Genomic DNA, 20,264 nt, shown 5'->3' with positions numbered 1-20,264 from the left:
TGAGTCCAAGGCCCAGAACTGGCAAAACACACACACACACACACACACACACACACACACACCATTGTTTAAGCCAGGTACTTATGGCCTATGCCTGTAAATACCAACTACTCAGTGTTTCAAAGCCAGTCCAGACAGAAAAGTCCATAAGACTCTTGTTTGGTTTTGTTGCCAGTCCTGGGGCTTGAACTCAGGGCCTGAGCACTGTCCCTGGCTTCTTTTTGCTCAAGGCTAGCACTCTGCCACTTGAGCCATAGCGCCACTTGCGGCCTTTTCTATATATGTGGTGCTGAGCAATCGAACCCAGGGCTTCATGTATACGAGGCGAACACTTTACCACTAGGCCATATTCCCAGCCCCAAGTCCATAAGACTCTTATCTCCAATTAACCAGCAAAGAGCTACAAGTGGAGACATGATTCAAGTGGCAGAGCAAAAAGATCTTGAGGGCTGGGGATATGGCCTAGTGGCAAGAGTGCCTGCCTCGGATACACGAGGCCCTAGGTTCGATTCCCCAGCACCACATATACAGAAAACGGCCAGAAGCGGCGCTGTGGCTCAAGTGACAGAGTGCTAGCCTTGAGCGGGAAGAAGCCAGGGACAGTGCTCAGGCCCTGAGTCCAAGGCCCAGGACTGGCAAAAAAAAAAAAAAAGATCTTGAGGCCCAGATTCACGGCCCAGTACCAGCACAAAAGAATATTGTTTACTATGAAAATGTTCCAAGCAGAAGCTATATTGAAAAAGAAAAATAGCCATGGCTATTACTGTATTTAATTCAAGTCTCTGGCATGCATCATCTTACAGAAATTTTCTTCAAGCAAGAATTTGGGGGAGTCGCTGGGCACCAGAGGCTCACACATGTAATCCTGGCAACTCAGGAGGCTGAGATCTGAAATTTGCAGCTCAAAGCCAGCCAGGGCAGCAAAGTCGGTGAGACTCTTATCTTTTACTCCATTTAGCCAGAGCAAAAAGGGCTAGAGGTATGGCTGAATTGGTAAAGTACTTGCTTAGCAAGTTCAAGGCCTCAAAATCTAACCCTAGTACAACAAAAAATACATAAATATAAAGATAACATCCAGTTAATTCACCTAATTTACTACACATGTATGTATATAACTAGAAGCTAATTCCTTTCTATCCTTAGAGTAAAGTACAGCTACAGCAGAATTTTTTCTGAAGTATCTTGTTTGATGATTAACAGAAGCTAGAACAGTCTTAGTCTTGCAAACTAGATACAACACTTGTAAAGATCCGCACTTAAAAGGCAGCAGAAAACAAGTTCCAGGCCAGCCTGCATTCCACAATAAGAAATCATCTTTTATTTACAAACAAACAAACAACAATCATATGCTGGTACCTAGGCTTGAAATCAAGACATTGCTCTCTCACTTGGCTTTTCTGCTCACAGCCGACACTCTTAAGACTTGAGTCACAGTTCCATTTCTAGTTTTGTGTTGGTTTGGTGGAGGTAAGAATCCTTTGGATTTGTCTGCTGAGGCTGACATCAAACTATGATTCTCAGATCTCAGTTTCCTGAGTAGCTAGGATTATAGGAATGAACCACCAGCACTTGGCTTCCTCCTATATGTTTTTGAGGGTTAGCGTGTAGAAGCACTTTGCATCTACTAACTTCCCCAACTGATCAGTAAATATGTGACCATAAAATATGATTAGCAGTGACACTCAGTGGATGTGCCCCAAACCAGAAAGGATGGACTATGATTATAACTTAACTTAGTATTCCCAAACTATAAATGACTTCCTTACAGAGACTACAGAGACTTAAGTAGCCCTAACACTACCATGGACTGTTTGCACATTAATAGTAATAAGCTAGCAATGCAGGGAGACTATACAACTGTAACTTATTTTAAGTCACCACATATTAAGTATTCCACAAATGCCGTGCTACCTATTCCACAGGTGCCATGCTAGGGCATTTTGGCTAACATCTAGAAGTGCAACTGAAATGTCTACTGACAGCTTAGTTGCTACACTTAGTCTCAACCTCCTTGAAGTATCAGACACAAGTGTACAGTGAATCATCCCCATTTGCTTTGTGTCTATATATGCTAGGCTTAAAAAACCTTCCTAATAAAGTTCTCCTACTTCAATCACCTGTCAAGACCCCCTTCTATTTTGTTTCAAACCCACAGTTACCTTTTTGTGTTTCTAGAAAGAAAAAAAAATTAAGTGTTCGTTTGTATCCTAGTAACCTGTTTTCTGAAGAATGATTCTTGGTATCATTTTCTATTTACTTATCTTACTCATTCAGTGAGTAAGATAAAAAGGGTTATATTTTAGAAACAATGCTAAAAGCTGTAGGAGTAATTTATTTATACAAGAATTCACATTACTACTTCCATTATCTAAATTTAGGTGAAGTCTAGATATCTCCCCATTTAACAAAAAGTGCCACTGATGGAGCCACCATGCCTTTCTAAACTATTAAGTCCAGTTCTCATATTCTTGATTCATTTGTCAATTGTTATGAGTTCCCCACAAGACCAGTATCATTTTTATATAATTTTTCTCTAAATTAACTCACAGTTTACAGTGCAATCTGATAGCATTTACATTAAAAGAGAAAATTAGTACAGGCTGAGCATCCTTAATAGAAATTCCAAAATCTCAGCTGGGTGCTAGCGTCTCCTGCCTGTAATCCTAACTACTCAGGAGACTAAGATCTGAAATATGTGGTTTGAAACCAGTTCAGGCAGGAAAGTCTGTGACTTAGCTCCAATTAACCACCCAAAATGCCAACCTTGAAAAAAAAAGGCTCAGGAATATCACTGAGGCCCTGAGTTCAAGCCCCAGGACCAGCATACACACAAGCACACACGTACAAATCCCAAATCCTTACCTTTCTAAGCACATTTTTACTTAGAGCAAAAACTCATATGTACTACTTATGTAAGATTATCTAGCTATGTGATTTATATATAAAACATAAATTCACTTCATGTTTATAGACTTGTAGCCTATTTGAATCTCATTATATATATCCTAATATTCCAAAATCCAAAGAAATTAAAAAAAATATTCCTAAAGCTAAAACATTTCTGTTCCTAAGCATTTTGGACAAAAGATATTGAATTGTACAACGTTCTATAAATCATAAGTTTTTTTATTATTATTATTATTTTTGGCCAGTCCTGGGCCTTGGACTCAGGGCCTGAGCACTGTCCCTGGCTTCTTCCCGCTCAAGGCTAGTACTCTGCCACCTGAGCCACAGTGCCCCTTCTGACCGTTTTCCATATATGTGGTGCTGGGGAATCGAACCAAGAGCTTCATGTGTAGGAGGCAAGCACTCTTGCCACTAGGCCATATTCCCAGCCCTATAAATCATAAGTTTTGTGTGCTACTTGTATATTTTTTTCTTCCCAGGTTGGTTTCAAACTTTGATCCTCTGGTCTCAGCTCCTGAGTATCCAGGATTACAGGTGTGAGCTACTGATGCCCGGAACCCAATAAAGCAAAGGCCTTTACTGTAAGTGGTACACACTGGGTTGTCCACAAGAGGACAACAAAATGCAGCATTTCTTTTTCTTGAGAGCATGTAAAATTGTTTTAAGTTGAAAATCATAAATCTACAGATTTGATTGGTTGGCAACAGGTTTTGATATTAGTTTCATCAAGACAGATACACTTAGGTTACATGAAATCTACTCATAACAGTGAGAAAGTTATAGAAGGACCAGGGTATCACTCAGTGTTAGGAGACTATTTTAAAGGTTCAGTAAATGTCTAGATCACCTTCTTTGAAAACTGTGACTGTGTATGCAGAACTGTTTCAATTCTCACTGTATACTGAATAGTTAGTTCAACTTCATTGACAAAAATCCATCCTTTACTTCAAACATCAGTCATTATTAAATAGGTGTATCATCCCCAGATGAATACACTATCTACGCAAGTTAGCCTTTCTTTTTGGCCAGTCCTGGGCCTTGGACTCAGGGCCTGAGCACCGTCCCTGGCTTCTTCCCACTCAAGGCTAGCACTCTGCCACCTGAGCCACAGCGCCCCTTCTAGCCGTTTTCCATATATGTGGTGCTGGGGAACTGAACCGAGAGCTTCCTGTGTAGGAGGCAAGCACTCTTGCCACTAGGCCATATTCCCAGCCCGAGTTAGCCTTTCTTAATTAAGGTACTGCAAGATAATTAAGCTTTAATACCTTGAAGTATTAAATTAGCTTTTATATAGTAAGTAACAAATTAGCTCAGCGTAAGTAAAAAATTATCTTTTCCCCTACATATCTAGAATGACACCAACTATCTAAAATCCTTCTGAAGAAATTCAGAAAATGATTTCCCATGCTCTGTTTATCAGAACAGAAACTCCAGGTGAGTGCATGATTTTGTCAGCATTGAACAACTTCTTACCACTGCAAACAGAAGAGGTGATGTTGTATAGAAAAGGGTAAAACTGCATACACCGGATCAACTTCAGGCTGTTTTCACATTCTGGGCATTTGGTAGTTAATTTCAAAGCCTGTCTAAAGGCTTCAAGGGCCCCACTGATATTCTTTAGGGCAAGGTAAGCATTTCCCAGGCTCAAAAAGGTCAGGGGCTACAAAGAAAAAGAAAAGAAAATCAAAGATGTTAACAAATGAGCATTTACAAAACCATTTACAGTATATATATTTTGGCTTCTCTAAAGTTGTACATAAAGGTTTTTATCAACTATCTGTTTTACTCATACTAGCTAACTCTATAAACTGTAAACCATATGTAAATGTACATTTTACCCACATAAAAAACCTAATGTATATGATATATACTTATTAACTCAATAAATTTTCATGTATGAACATATGTCTGTAACTGGCATTCAACTCAAGACATAAAAGTTTCCAAAAAAGTGTGAGAGTTTCCTACATCCCTGGAAGTTCCTTGGACAAGCCAACTCTATCCCAAAAGAAATCACTTTTGTTATGCTATTACATCTATCTCCATAAATTAACTTAGCCTGTTTTCGAATTTCATAAAATGGAACCATAATGCATATTCTCTTCTATGTACATATACTGCATATTCTTCAGTAGCTTTATTTACTCCATCTACAGTTCATTCATGTGTTTTGCATATCAGTAGCTTTTCTTTTCTTTTTCTAGTTGATGTCTCAAAGTATTTCATGATAGCAACCTGCCACAGTTCTTTGTATGTATGGCACTTGGGTTTTTTCAGCTTCCAGGTATTCTGAATAAAGCTACATGAACATTTTTTCCTTCATATATAATACCCAGTAGTGGGACACAAGGCTGCAATAGGTTTAGTTTTAGTAGATACAACAAATATCAAGTCATGGAAAAAAATAGATTTTTTCCCCCAAATTTTTTGTGATGACACTTCAAGACTAACAACAGAAATAAAAACTGAGGACACTGACAAGTCTAATGGTAAGTTTTAGAAGTCAAATAAAAAGACAAAGAGAAAATAATGTTAACATAAGATATGGAGTCAAAAGACTGTTAAATGTATATACACAATTTAAAAACTAAATTCTAACAAAATCTGCAAAATGTACATGTAAAATTATATTTTGAGATACAACTACAGAACTAAAAATTTTAATATTTATGTTCTAAAAGTAGCATTTTAAATAAGTAAACTTGTTTTATAAGTCTTAATTCAAAGGCCACAAAACATCACTAAATAGTGTAAGCTCTGTGATCTACCTCACTGAGTTCAAATCCAAGCTCTGTGAGTTTTGGTAAACCTCATAATTTTTCTGTTCATTTAATTCCTAGTGTCTGCTCATCTACCAAAAGGAAAATTCTATCTGATAGGTTCATCTGTTAAGTGAGCTATTAAGGGTAAAATATTTAGTATAATGCCTGGCCCTAGTTTTTAAAAAGTGGGGTTATTTCATTTGTCTATACAGGTCAAGCTACAGGTTAAACAAATATTCTTAGATCTTGATCATCATAGGTATCTTATACTAGAGCTACCAAAGTACTCGTTCCTTTATTGGGTTATTAATTCCACTGAAAACAGTAGGCTAAAAAGAATACACTGAACACAGGAAAGGATTTATGTAAAAAAATCATTATTGATAATAATAGTTAAGCACTGTCAGTATCCCAGAGTAAGAGGTGCAGCGTATAAGGCTGACTTTTTAACCTTTTAAAATGACTTTAAAATTGCTACATATTTTTAATACAAGAAGCTTTAAGAGGGGGCTGGGGATATAGCCTAGTGGCAAGAGTGCCTGCCTCGGATACACGAGGCCCTAGGTTCGATTCCCCAGCACCACATATACAGAAAACGGCCAGAAGCGGCGCTGTGGCTCAAGTGGCAGAGTGCTAGCCTTGAGCGGGAAGAAGCCAGGGACAGTGCTCAGGCCCTGAGTCCAAGGCCCAGGACTGGCCAAAAAAAAAAAAAAAAAAAAAAAAGAAGCTTTAAGAGGGCTGGGGATATGGCCTAGTGGCAAGAGAGCTTGCCTCATATACATGAGGCCCTGGGTTCAATTCCCCAGCACCACATATACAGAAAAACGGCCAGAAGTGGCGCTGTGGCTCAAGTGGCAGAGTGCTAGCCTTGAGCAAAAGGAAGCCAGGGACAGTGCTCAGGCCCTGAGTTCAAGGCCCAGGACTGCCCCCCTCCAAAAAAAAGAAGCTTTAAGAATCACTTGTTCAGTTGACAATAGAATGAAGTATTTTCATAGAAGTCATGCTTAGAAGTCTGTATTCTCACACGTTGGTAGTTGGGGAAAGGGCACCAGTTAAAGTATTTTGGGGAAGGAGAATTATCTATTCTGATCCACCAATGACTTACTTTTTATTCTTAGTTCAGTACCACAGTATTTGACAAATAAAATTTTAATAAAACACAGAAAGGCAACTAATCTTCAGAGCTCTTTTTGACTGAGAAAAACACTGTGCCCTAGCTGGTAGCAGTAGAAAGTGAACCACAGGGGGCCAGGAATATGGCCCAGTGGCAAGAGTGCTTGCCTCATATACATGAAGCCCTAGGTTCGATTCCTCAGCACCACATATATAGAAAATGGCCAGAAGTGGTGCTGTGGCTCAAGTGGCAGAGTGCTAGCCTTGAGCAAAAGAAAGCCAGGGACAGTGCTCAGGCCCTGAGTTCAAGGCCCAGAATGGGCAAAAAAAAAAAAAAAAAGAAAAGAAAAGAAAACGTGAACCACAGGAAGTGTTGTGGAAATGCAGCTGTGTGAGCCTTCCATTGGATAAAGCCCACTTCTCCATGTCCCAAAGTACATATATTTCATCAGTTCTCACTATACCAGTACCTGGCACATAGTAAGCATTAGATAAATACTTCATCTATTTTCTGGCAACCTCCTCTGTTATACAGTATACAGATAATAAACTTTTGCTTAAAGTCCTGTTGTAACCATGTCCCATAATTTCAGAGATGCTAAAATGTGACAAAAAATAAGGGAAATGACATATCTCAAGTTAGGAAGTATGCAAAGTCACAAAGCACTGAGATAACTCTATGGGCTGACTGGATATGGGATGTCCAGGATATGAATATTTACCTGCCTACTTATTCTTATCAAAACAAGTTTTAAACTGTGCTTGGTTTGGATAGTATAAATAGATCTATAAAGCTGGAAACTGTACAATATTAAGCAGGATGTGTGCTGGAATGAATAGTATGAAGAACTCTAATTCTCCTTGGAGTACCAGAAGACGAAGTTAAAATTTAAGTATCAGAGCTGACCCTACGAGGCTTCCTATCAGAAGACTGGCTTTTCTAGAAAGGAATAATATTTTAGGTGAGATCAGGGTGAGTGAGTTCTCTGAATTCTTATGGCTTTAACCAAACTAATGACTGTTGTCTTTATTACCTGTTTGTTAACAAACAATGATAAATACACACTAGATTATTAATTAGTGAAGAATTAACTATTCATTGAAAAAACTGGGTGTTTCAGACTGATTTAAGAAAGTGGCAGTTGTCTTCTCATAGTCATAACTTTGTTATTTAAATGTAAGTTCTGAAAAAAGTTAACTGTAGGGGCTGGGGATATGGCCTAGTGGCAAGAGTGCTTGCCTTGTATACATGAGGCCCTGGGTTCGATTCCCCAGCACCACATATACAGAAAAAGGCCAGAAGTGGCGCTGTGGCTCAAGTGGCAGAGTGCTAGCCTTGAGCAAAAAGAAGCCAGGGACAGTGCTCAGGCCCTGAGTTCAAGGCCCAGGACTGGCCAAAAAAAAAAAAAAAGTTAACTGTATAATTCTAAATTTTACTCATTTAAAATTTTAAAAGGAAAAATAAAAATAAAAGTACATTTTACTCTCTTAAAATATAGGGAATTACAACTATAAAACTGATTACTCTATGTAACAATATGGAGCTATAAAAATAATTAAATAAATACATAAAATCCCTCACCTCAGAGCTATTGATGGCCAAAGCTTGAAGTAGTAGCTTCGTAGCATCAAGGTGAAGGCCATAGTGAATCAACAGGTTTGCCAAGTTGACAAGGGGAATGTCCTGGTATTGAAGTGGAGCTAAGTTCAAAGCCCTCTGAAGACAGGCAATAGCAAAAGTGCTATTTCCCACTGCTCTCCAGTAGAGTCCAGCTTCATTGAGTATAAGCCAGACAGGAGCATTTGGCTGAAAAAGCCCAAATACCTCAGTTAGTTAAAAAAAAAAAAATACAGTATTTGTTCAACTTGGATCATTAGTAAGTATATGTTAGCATTTTATTATAATTAGTAAGCATCTAAGTTTTAGATGTCCAAAGAAAATGACTCACCTTGTTAATAGCATGAAATAAGAAAGACCCGATTTCTTCCTCTGGGACAGTGTAGTTATTAATACGGGAAAGTAAAATCTGAAAACATCAAAAGAAAGACTGACTCAATTGAAAAGAACAGGAAAGATATTTCAAAAGAATTTCTATGGATAACAGCCTTAACTTAGCTCCTCAGGAACAACTTCTTTGAATAGCTATTCATAATCATATATAAAACACAAGATAATTAGCAGCTTCTGACCTGTTTGCACTGTCTCCTTTAACTAAAAAAGTTAAAAGATACACACATAGACACACACACATCACATGAATTTTCCATATTGCATGAAAGCAAATGTAAGAGTCATACAGTGAAAAATTATTCAAAGACAACAAGTGATATCCAATGTGTTTAGCATCTGCTATCTTCCCTAGCTGGAAAGCACCAGATCCCCAACGAACCTCCTTTATTTCCTTATAGTAGTATGTAACTGAGGAACTCTAAAACAAAGGCCATGGCCTAACCATTTGTCTTTTAATCTAAGTACCCAAAACAGTACCTGGAAGATAATTTCCTGCCTCAGTAAATGTGTGCTAAATGTAAGTAGTAACTTCTAGTTTTGAAGTTGTTTTAAAAAGGTGGTTGTCATGGTCTGTTTTTTCCAACAAAAAGGTAATTATTTCCTTTGAATATACAGGACAGTATCAAATATAGAAATACACATTCAATAATAACACATTCCTAGCCACATAAAATAACAAGTTAATGAAAACAGTATAAAAAAAAATCCACAATTTGGCAGAGTAGTTATCAAACTGATAAGATTTCTAAGGATCTAATGAAGGACAAAAGCAGGGTTGATAAAGCCAGGGAAACAGAACTTCCAAACTTCCACATTATATAAATTTGTAAGTGCCAGAGAATTCAAGGCTAAATTGAAAGGGTCAGAGCGGCCTCTGCCAGACATGCACAATTAGGTTAAGAGAAAGCTCTGTGTTACTCATCTTCAAAGCAGTGCTCAGGTGCGGTCTATGTGAATAAGCAGTGCTAATACTTCCTGGCACTACTGTAAAAGTACAACTGACTTTTCAATCACATCAGCTATTCTATAACTATCCTTCAGTTTTATAGATTTAAAGCTAACCAATTCCCTTCCTTCAAAGTTTTATTCTACCTAAGAGGCTCCTGAAGTCACCCAGAATGGACGGCAATAAACACCAGCCTAAGTGAGTCTTACTTTTCGTGCATGGTCATCTGGTATTTTGGCTTTCAGATCCATGCGGACCTCTAATTCTTTGACTAAGTAGGACAGAGTGTGGCTTTTTCTGAAGTCAGTAATGGAACAGTCAGGGGTTTGGGCCTCTTCTTCTGAAGAATAATCATCACTGCTGAGTTCGTGGATCCTGGCATAAGAAAAAGGAACAAGATTCATATTTTCAAAGTTTGGGTGAGTTCAAGATAAAAACTTAACCTTTTAAGTCCAAGGCTGGTGCTCTCAAAAAACCGCCAGATGACAATCATGCAGAATCAGGTGCTTTGCTAAATCCATCAGCACTTGCCTGAGTCCTTTGTTCTCTGGAGGCAGAAAATACGTTGGCAATTCCCCACCAACAGGGACTCGAGGGTAGCTTTCTGTACAATCTGCTCTTTTAGGCCACAGAACATGCTGTTTGTCCTGAAGAAGAAACAGAACTTCTCAGAGATTACTCTAGATTCACTATTTCAAAATGCCAAATGGACTACTGAAAAAAATTTAGTATACCATGATAATGGTGCTGAAATGTATTACTATGAGATAAACATAGATACTTTGGTATATACTATGTGATAAATGTAGACACTGTAGCATTCCTTCTACTGCGGACAATAAGTCTAAAGTGGTTGTTCCACCTGCTTTGCCAGATTGGTTAAGGCTTGGAAAGGCCTAAGCCATTTGAATCAATGAGATACAAGGGTAGGTTTCTAGAGAGAAAAACAAATGTTAAGTTTCTTATGCTGCTATCACTCCAATTGCTGCCAGATATCACTGTGTGACCATAAGGAAAACAAATGTTTATTATATGAAACCAATACTGATGACAGAATGAAGACAAGTAAAGAAATGAGTCATTGGTAACATTACAAAGCTGAGTCAACCAAACCTGAAGTTAGCCTATCTCCACACTTCCTGTAACAACAAGCAGATTTTCTTTTGTTTAAGTCAACTAGAGGTATAGTTTATGACTCATCTTGAAAGCATACATAAACTTATGTTCAACTGTTCAACAATTGTTTGATTTATAAAATTCTCATCTTCCTTCCTTCCTTTTTTTTTTTTTTTTTTTTGCCAGTCCTGGGGCTTGAACTTGGCCTGGGCATTGTCCCTGAGCTTCTGTTCAAGATTAGCACTCTACGACTTGAGCCACAGTGCCACTTTTGGCTTTTCTTGTGTATTTGGTACTAAGGAAGCAAACCCAGGGCTTCATGCATGCTAGGCAAGCAGTCTACCACTAAGCCACATTCCCAGTCCAAATTCTCATTTTTCTAAATATAGGAGGCCTACTCTCCAAGAGTCCTACTACATTTATACCCTGAAGCTATTATATAACTATTTATATAATAAATAGTTAAACAGAATTGCTGGCTGGGAGTATGGCCCTAGTGGCAAGAGTACTTGCCTCCTACACATGAAGCTCTCAGTTCGATTCACCAGCACCACATATATGGAAAACGGCCAGAGGGGGCGCTGTGGCTCAAGTGGCAGAGTGCTAGCCTTGAGCAAGAAGAGGCCAGGGACAGTGCTCAGGCCCTGAGTCCAAGGCCCAGGACTGGCCAAAATAAAAACAACAAAAAACAAAAAACAAAAAAAACAGAATTGCTAACTTAACTCTGTTAGGATAAACAAATTCTGAAATTAAATAGTGAATTAAAAAATATACTTCTCATCTTCACACTACAATACTGCCACCAGCTAACATGACACTTTTTCATAGCTGTCCTAGAAATGTGTACTTATCAATTTGTTTATGATACATATCTTCCACTAGAATGTAAGTTCTAAGAGGGAGGACACTTCACTACTCTATTCCTAGTATTATATTAACACACAGGTGTAAAATGCAGTTGTGAGATGATGAACATGAGTTCTTCAATGAAAGAATGACAAGTGATACATACACACACATACACATATATGTACATACTATTACATAAGGATTAAAAACTTGTTAAAGTTTTTATTTGCATTCAAGAGTACAAAGCTATGAATTGAAATCAGAATCTCTATCACCTCATTTGATGAAGAATTCAAGGTAGAGCCTGCATCTTTTCCATCACTAGCAGAATGTCTTCCATTTAATAAATGTAATATAGACCATAATAGTTACTGGGTTAGGGAACCACTGCTTAAAGAGATCTTGTCTATAGGAGAAAACTCATTCATCATCCTGAATATACTTACCCTGTATGCATCAGAGTCCTGGCCCCAGATCCAGAGAACAGAATGGGCTACAGGAGAAGACTTGATGGAATCATTGTTGTCACTCTGATTTGCTGGAACATCAAAGTTCACAGACATCATACTGGAGGTTGATGAATCCTCACCAAACTAGGAAATAAAAAGTTCAGTCCAATTTCAAATGAACAGGAGCTAAAAGTACCTAGAAGTATACATATGCTTATAAATTGGCATCGAAAACTAAGATTCTTCTATTTGAGTTAGAATTTAACTAAAAAATGCTATTAAATAGTCACAACTAGTAGAAAATCAGAAAGACAACAATTTAAAAATCAGACTTATACACCTAAGGGAGAGTAATCAATATTCCAGAAAAACACCTGCACAAACATGTTGAATGGAACACTGTTCAAAATAGCCAAATGATGGAACCGACTGAAGTGCCCAACAACAGATGAATGGATAAAGTAGTTGTGGTATACATATACATTATGAGATATTACATTAGGAAAAATGAAACCATGTAATTTGCAGGTGAATGGATGCAACTAGAGGCCATCATAGTGAGCAATACAGACCAAGCTCAAAAACAAAGTATCATATATTTTCACTTATATATGGAAGCTAGACCTATAAGAAATTCATTTATACTCATGGACATGCACATAAGTATAAATACACATATACACAATTAAATGATTAACCATAGAATGTCAATCAAATTAAAAGACTACAAAGGAGAAGGAGAAAGGAAAATGGAAAAAGAAAACAGACTAATTGTTTAACACATCACAAGTATACATGAGAACAATATGAAGAAGCTAAAAAAAAATCTGATGGTCAGTAGGGGATGGGCGGGAAGAGATACTGTGAATAGGTAGGGACTAGTAACAGGTGGGACTTTTGGGGAGAGAATAAAGAAGATTTAAAACTGAGGCTGGGGATATGGCCTAGTGGCAAGAGTGCCTGCCTCATATACATGAGGCCCTGTGTTCGATTCCCCAGCACCACATAAACAGAAAATGGCCAGAAGTGGCGCTGTGGCTCAAGTGGCAGAGTGCTAGCCTTGAGCAAAAAGAAGCCAGGGACAGTGCTCAGGCCCTGAGTCCAAGCCCCAGGACTGGCCAAAAAAAAAAAAAGATTTAAAACTGTCAAAAATGCATCAATTAAAATGGAACAAAAACTTTTGGGGGAATGCTATTTCTTAGAGGGAAGGGGGCAGGAAATGTTATAGAGGGAGTAAAATTGGTTGGAATGCAGTATAAACATGCGGAGGTTTAACAATGAAATCCCCCCTGTATTACTGATACATGCCAATAAAAAATTACATGTGCTATATAAAATTTTAAAAAGAACTGGGCCTGAACAGTAGTTTCCTATGGATAGGCAAAAAACAATGCCATTGAACTCTAGCTGAAGAGGTAGAATGATAGCCTTGAGCTGAAGAGCTCAGGGAGAGCACCGAGGCCCAGAGTTCAAGCCCTACAACCAAGCAAAGAAAAGAATAAATTCATTATGTGTAGAAAATGAGAGGACACAAAGAAAATAATGAAAGTGAAACCTATTATTTGCAAACTTTGATTCAATAAATAAGCCCCTATCTTCACAAAAAAAACAACAAAAAAAAAACAATGCCATTGAAAAGAACATGTACTGCCCTCCTGGCCCTTTACTTCCTTTTTATGATTTAGTTTGTTTTAGGCTTAATGATTAAATAATTGAGAAATTTATTATTTCCCTCCCTAGTCTACACTAAAAGGAGTATAATGCTATAAAAATTTGTGTGCTGTTGGTAGAAGCCAGGAAGATTTAAGAAAGCATCCTTAATGGCTTAAAATAGCTGTAATTTAGAGATTCCTATCAACCAAATACATGCATGTGCCACAAGTAGAAGGAGAAACTAAAACATGAAGGAACTTATTTGCAGACTGCCTCCAAACCAAGATAAAATAATGTTTGGCATACTTATAAGATACCACAGTTCTTGTGTATCTCTGAAACCTTACTTGATAAGAGGAAGCTAGAACCAGCAATGGGACGGCAGAGCAAAGACTTCAAAAAAAAGGAATGAACCTGATAAATTTATAGCTCTACATTTTATGAAAACAAATATTCTTTTACTATACAGTGATGATACAATTTTGTAAATAAGAGATTGCAGGGCAGTCCTGAGACCACTAAGATATCTAAAAGTAACACTGGCCTCCAATCTTTTTCTTTTCTAAATATTCCACTCTTCCTCCTTATGGTGCTAGAATCCCAAAGAGTATGAATCTAGCCTTCATTTACTTTTCTTGAAAATCAAATGTGGAATACTGAGGAACTGGTTTACAAAAGCCATAGGAAGATTGTAGTCCAGATTATGACTTCCCCTCTTAAATGGCTTGTTAGGTTTTGCCCACTGTAGTCTGTCTTGTCAAATTTAAGGGTTCTAATTTTTTTGTGGTTTATCCTTCTAAAGATGCTTTTCTGTTTGTGTGTGTGTGTGTGTGTGTGTGTGTGTGTGTGTGTGTCTTTTCTTTTTTGGTACTGGGGATTGAACCCAGGACCTTGCACTTGCTAGGCAAGTGCTTTGCCACTGAGCTACATCTCAGCCCTGCTTTTCTGATTTCTTACTTAGCTGTTTATCTTTAGAATTTCTAAGTCAGTGACAGGGCAAAATAGGCCATATTAAAGAGGATAGAATAAATAGTGAATATTTCTAATTTTTTATGATACTTAGAATTCTGGTTGAACATACTCCCTATATCACTTATCCACCAACAGTTATTACCTTTGGTGGCATTACATGTATGGATTACTACTTCCTTAGATTGTGTGTGTATATGTGTGTGTATGTGTATACTGTATGTGTATACAAAGAATAGTGAGAGAAAGCATATATCTAGCAGTGATGTCTAATAAACATTTTTTGTCCGTTAAGATCATTCTGCTGGTGTTTTTGGTTAGGTAACCTAATTGGACTGATGACTCCAAGACAGAGATAGCTCTCACATTTTATAAGTAGGTCTTACAGCTTAAGAGAGGAGGTAAAAAGATTTGAGGTAATAGTTTTAACAGCCCAATTCTAGCTCCCAGGGTAAAGGAAAAAAGAAACAAATGCATGCTTATACATACATAGAAAGTACTTTGGGAAACAGAAGGTCATGCATGGAACAACCAAGTACTCAAAACAAAATCTGACTTTACTAAAGAAACTCAAAATCTTAAAAACTTTAAACGACAGCCACAAATTTCAGTGAACTAATACACAGTTACCAAAGCAGTATGATGTGTTATTATTCTCAAATATGCAAAAGTTAATAAGAATTAGGGAAAAAACAAAACAAAACAAGAAAAAGACCTGAACATAGTCCACATTTTCAAAAATATCTCCTCGATGGTAGCGCACAGGTTGGTCCCATTGGCAATGTAAACTGTGCTGCTGATTGACCAGACGGCAAATCTGATGATTTCCTGGTGTAAAAAAGAAGTTACACAAATGATAGGCAAGGTCAGCAATAGCCTATGTTTTCCATAGTTTAAGTCATTCAGCTCTATATCCCTCAGAATCTAGCAGAGTACTTGTTCAGAAGTACCTGCACAGAAAAATATTAATTAAATGAAATCACTCCAGAAAAGTCCCAGTTTTTCCAACTATAAAACAAGTAGGCTAGGAATACGGCCTAGTGATAGAATTCTTGCCTTGCATACATGAAGCCTTGGGTTTGATTTCTCAGTATCACCACATACACAGAAAAAGCCAGACATGGCAATGTGGCTCAAGAATAGGAGTGCTAGCCTTGAGCAAAAAGAAGCCAGGGACAGTGCTCAGGCCCTGAGTCCAAGCCCCAGGACTCGCAAAACAAACAAGCAAACAAACAAGCAAGCAAGCAAGCAAGCAAGCAAGAAAGCAGCTAGGGGTTCGTGGCTCCCATCGTAATGCTAGCTACCCAGGAGGCTGAGATCTGAGGGTCCCAGTCCAAAGCCAGACTGGACAGGAAAGTTCATGTGACTCTTATATCACATTAATTAGCAAAAAGCTGAAAGTGCAGCTGTGGCTCAAGTGGTAGAGCTCCATCTTTGAGCAAAAAAGCCAAGTGAGAACAAAAGTCCAAGTTCAGAAAAAGAGCAAAACAAAACAAAACAAAATGCCCAAGGATGCTCTACTATGTGATCACTGAAGTATCTGACTGTACAAACTATTGAACACACAGTTTTGAAAACTTTGGGCATTTCCCTGGAGCCTCACTTCCAGCTTTTTGGTAGTTAACTGGAAACAAGGGTCTCACAGACCTTCTTGCCCAGGTGGGCTTTGAATGGCAAGCTGAAGACCTCAGTCTCCTGAGTGTATTATAGGTGTGAGTCACGGGCACGAGGCTTGTACATACTCTTTTGTTGTTGTTGTTGTTGTTGTATTCCTCTGTCAGTCCTGTGGCTTGAATTCAGAGCCTGGGTGTTGTTTCATGATCTTTGTTGCTCAAGGCTAGTGTTCTACCACTACAGCCACTAGAGCCACAGCTCCACTTGCTGCTTTTCTTGGTATTTATTTGGAGGTATGAGTCTCATGGGCTTTCCTGTCTGAGTTGACATTGAACTGTGATTCTCAGATCTCAGTCTACTGATAGCTAGAATTACAGGTGTGAGCCACCAGCACCCAGCATCTAAGAGTTTTAATAAAAGCTATATTCATTTTTTCCCAGAAAAAATTGTGTACATAAATGAACAATTCTATATAGATATTTTGCAACTAATCCATTGATCCATTAAGAATCCTGCCTGAGACAAATTATGGTCTTAAAGCTTACTTGTGAAATAGTTCTTATTTTTGGGGGAACAAGAAATAAGCAAGTAAAGGAAGTTTATTTTGCTAATGTTAACCAGAGTATATACAGGTTTGTTTCTATGGCATGTCTGGCTTGTGTTTGCTTTCTGTGAGGCCTTGCAGTATGTAGACAGGAAGCAACATTTATCACCTGGGAGCTTGTTAGAAAGGCAGAATATCAGATCCCACTCCAGATTTCCTGAATCAAAATTTGCATTTTTTAAATGCTAGTACTGGGACTTGAACTCAGGTCCTTGTGTTCTCTCTTGGCTTTGTTGGTCAAGGCTGGGACTATACCACTTGAGTCATGTCTCCAGTTCTGAATTTTTGCTGGTTAACTGGAAATAAGAGTCTTTTGGATTTGTGTGCTTAGGCTGTCTTTGAACTATGATCCTCAGATCTCAGCCGCCTGAATTGTTAGGATTACAGGCCTGAGCCAACAGAGACAGTCTAACTTGTATTTTAACATGATCTTCAAGAGGCTGCTGTGAATATTAAAACTGGAGACATACAGAACCTCTAGAATGGAAGACTTGCTTTTTATTTCAAAATGTGTATAGAAAGAGCCAAATCAGATCCCCAGGCCTCTTGCAGTACTTAGCATGATGAATCCTAATTTTAAGATTTAGGAAAGTCATAAACACAACTTTATACTGCTGCATCAAAGTTATTCAACTTTAAGGCTGCATCAAAGTTATTCAAGTAGTTGAATTTGCTGAGATGCCTTCAATTAGTTGAGGTCTGTACTTACCTAACTGTGCCTCTTTTGCCATCTGAGTCTCATGGATGATATTTCTTAAGATTTGCTCTTCCTGAATCAGCTTATGTTTTTCTAGGATCTCCTGTTGTCTCAGGTAGTGGTCATGCTGCTTCTGGTACTCTTTCAATTCATTCAGTGTTCGCTGAAGAGATCTGAAAAGTTTTTAATAACAAGAAAAAGACTTTAAGATCCACAATTTAAAAAATTTCTTTAAAAAGAACAAGTTTCTGTTTTTCAGTAATAACTATCTTTAGTGTACAGCCTATATTGTAAGTGCAAGAGTAAGCGTTAAATAAGTATTACTTTTTAGAAGAAAAACATAGATTCAAGTCTTTTCTTGGTTATAGTGTGTGGTGGTACAGTTAGGAGGAAGATTAGTCAAGGCAAAGCATGAGTCCCTATCTGAAAATAAAAACTAAACCCCAAAGGGCTGGGGGCAAGGTTCAAGTGGTAGAGCACCTGACTAACAAGCATGAGTCCCTCAGTTTAATCCCCTGTTCCACCACAAAAATGCAAACAATAGGATTACTGTGTGTTCAACAGCCTCACACCTTCATCTAGCTTCATGAGAGTAATCGATGGTCAAAATGGTGATGATCTAGACTGACAACACTGCTGCAAATGTTCTCACAGGACTGTGTAAGACCCCCTCTATGTAGAGAAAAGGAACAGTAAGGAGTTTTCTCTCTTAATTCTCATGACAATGTTAACAGTGATGTCATCCTACACAGATCTAACTTAATGGTCCATAGTGCAGGTGCTTCAGTGAAACAGTTTTCTTTCAATTACCTATGTTGAGCCTCCAATTTTTGCTCAAGTTTTTGTTGACAGAGGACAGCATGCTTTCTTTTTATAGCTTGTTCAAACCCAGGTTTCGCCTGTAAAGCGTGGTCATAACAGAGCACTGAGTGGTTGTACTCCCCAAGCATCTGAAGAGACAAAAACAAATACATATAAGTGTACACAGAAGAAGCAAACATTAGTCATGGCTGGCTGCATCCGTACAAAATCCCTAGTGATTTGTAAAATCACATCTGTATCTCATTCTGCCATGAAACTTATTTTGACCAGTGACTGAGTCTCCATTATAGGGTTAGGGTTACACAGTACAATGCTATAGAAAGAAGGCACTGCTATCCTCAAGAGTATACTACAATTTAAAATTTGTATCAATTAAGATTTTTTTGTTGTTGTTAAGAGTCTAGGATCTTGTGCTAAGGTATTTTTTTTTCTCATCCCCTAATTTCATTTCCATTGTCCAGAACAAAAAAAGGGAAAAAAAAACAAAAATCCTTCTATAGACAGAAAATAAAAAAGAGGTTCAAAGTAGAAGTACTCATGAAACAGCAAGTAGTATTTACTGCATAAATATTGCCCAATGTATAGTAGCTGGTGAAGAAGTCGCTGTCATCCAGGGCTGCATGGATCACAACAGCAGCATCAGCAGAGAAGTGTGCTCTGTGCAAGATGTTTGCCAGATTGACCAGGGCAACGTCTTTATTGTGCCTGAAAGGGAGAAAATGCAAGCAGATGTTAGGAAAGAGCCACTTGTTCCATAGTTAGGTACTACTTTTATCACCTGTTGAGGAAAAATGACATTTATTGCGCTCAGCAGCATGAGAAAATAAGATGTGCATGCTTCATTAAAAATTATTAATTATTAATGGTGCCTACCCTAACTTTATTAAGACTAGTAAATAAGGCTAAAGTTCTTTCGCTCACATCACAAGGGAATCACAGGTATCTATATTACATGTATCCTTTCCTTAATGGAAATGAAAAGTATTGTTATACAACTGTCACTTTTAACTTCTGAGGTTTTTTTTTTTTTTTGTAATGGGACTAATTTCTTTGAATAAGGGATAACAGAAAGTATTACACAAGGCTGTTTCTTCTGTATTGGTCCTTGACAGTCCTGGGGACTATGGAAAATCTGAGGTGCAGAGAAGAATCTTACCTGGAAGAGAAGTGAAGTGCTCGCATGGCACATTCCACTACCTGATATGGTTCATTTTTTATTCTCCAGTAAAATGAAGCCATGTTATAAAGGACCCAGGAGGAAGAGTTCTAGAGATTAAATAAAGAAAACAACAATAAAATACAATTCAAGATAGTTTCCTTAACTGAGAATATTCAGAATGATCAATAATAATATCATGTCTCTTCTGAAATTCAAGATGAAGATCAGCAAGACTAGTTCTGGTAATAAGAAAGCAGAGGACAAAATACAAATACAGTACACCTGTTCAAAAAGACTGAAAATCCTTGCAATAAGTAAACAGAGGTACAACTTCACATAGCTTGTCTAATTCCAGAAACAGAGCTGAAATCCTCATCAAGTGGCTATATCCTATCAGGTCCAACTTCACGACTTATTTTATTTTATTTTACTTGTAGGGAGGGCAATATTAAGAGTTTGAAATTGGGGCCTTACACTTGTCAGACATGTTTTAGCATGTGAGCTACATGCCAGCTCCTTTTTCTTTTTATGTTATTTTTCAGATTGGGTTTCATGCTTTCTGATCAGAATGGCCATGAACTATGATCCTCCTA

At 37.9% G+C, this 20,264-nt stretch overlaps 1 protein-coding gene across 5 annotated transcripts in view; it reads right to left on the bottom strand.

Moving 5' to 3' along the window:
• Ttc17 (tetratricopeptide repeat domain 17) overlaps nucleotides 1-20,264 on the bottom strand; it is an 83,913-nt gene that overhangs the window by 40,591 nt on the left and 23,058 nt on the right. For all 5 annotated transcript variants that reach the window (XM_048361708.1, XM_048361709.1, XM_048361710.1 and 2 more), the window contains exons 6-16: nucleotides 19,669-19,778; nucleotides 19,073-19,217; nucleotides 18,501-18,640; nucleotides 17,703-17,863; nucleotides 15,491-15,603; nucleotides 12,151-12,297; nucleotides 10,271-10,386; nucleotides 9,949-10,114; nucleotides 8,732-8,809; nucleotides 8,365-8,589; nucleotides 4,381-4,567 (exon numbers count right to left, since the gene is read on the bottom strand). In XM_048361708.1, coding sequence (XP_048217665.1) covers nucleotides 4,381-4,567; nucleotides 8,365-8,589; nucleotides 8,732-8,809; nucleotides 9,949-10,114; nucleotides 10,271-10,386; nucleotides 12,151-12,297; nucleotides 15,491-15,603; nucleotides 17,703-17,863; nucleotides 18,501-18,640; nucleotides 19,073-19,217; nucleotides 19,669-19,778 — 1,588 coding nt within the window. The remainder of the gene's footprint in view (nucleotides 1-4,380; nucleotides 4,568-8,364; nucleotides 8,590-8,731; nucleotides 8,810-9,948; nucleotides 10,115-10,270; nucleotides 10,387-12,150; nucleotides 12,298-15,490; nucleotides 15,604-17,702; nucleotides 17,864-18,500; nucleotides 18,641-19,072; nucleotides 19,218-19,668; nucleotides 19,779-20,264) is intronic.

This window comes from Perognathus longimembris, chromosome 13 (genome assembly GCF_023159225.1).
Source record: "Perognathus longimembris pacificus isolate PPM17 chromosome 13, ASM2315922v1, whole genome shotgun sequence".
Lineage (NCBI taxonomy): Eukaryota > Metazoa > Chordata > Mammalia > Rodentia > Heteromyidae > Perognathus > Perognathus longimembris.
The sequence above is the reverse complement of the archived record's forward strand: the minus strand, read 5'-3'. Positions and strand labels throughout refer to the sequence as shown.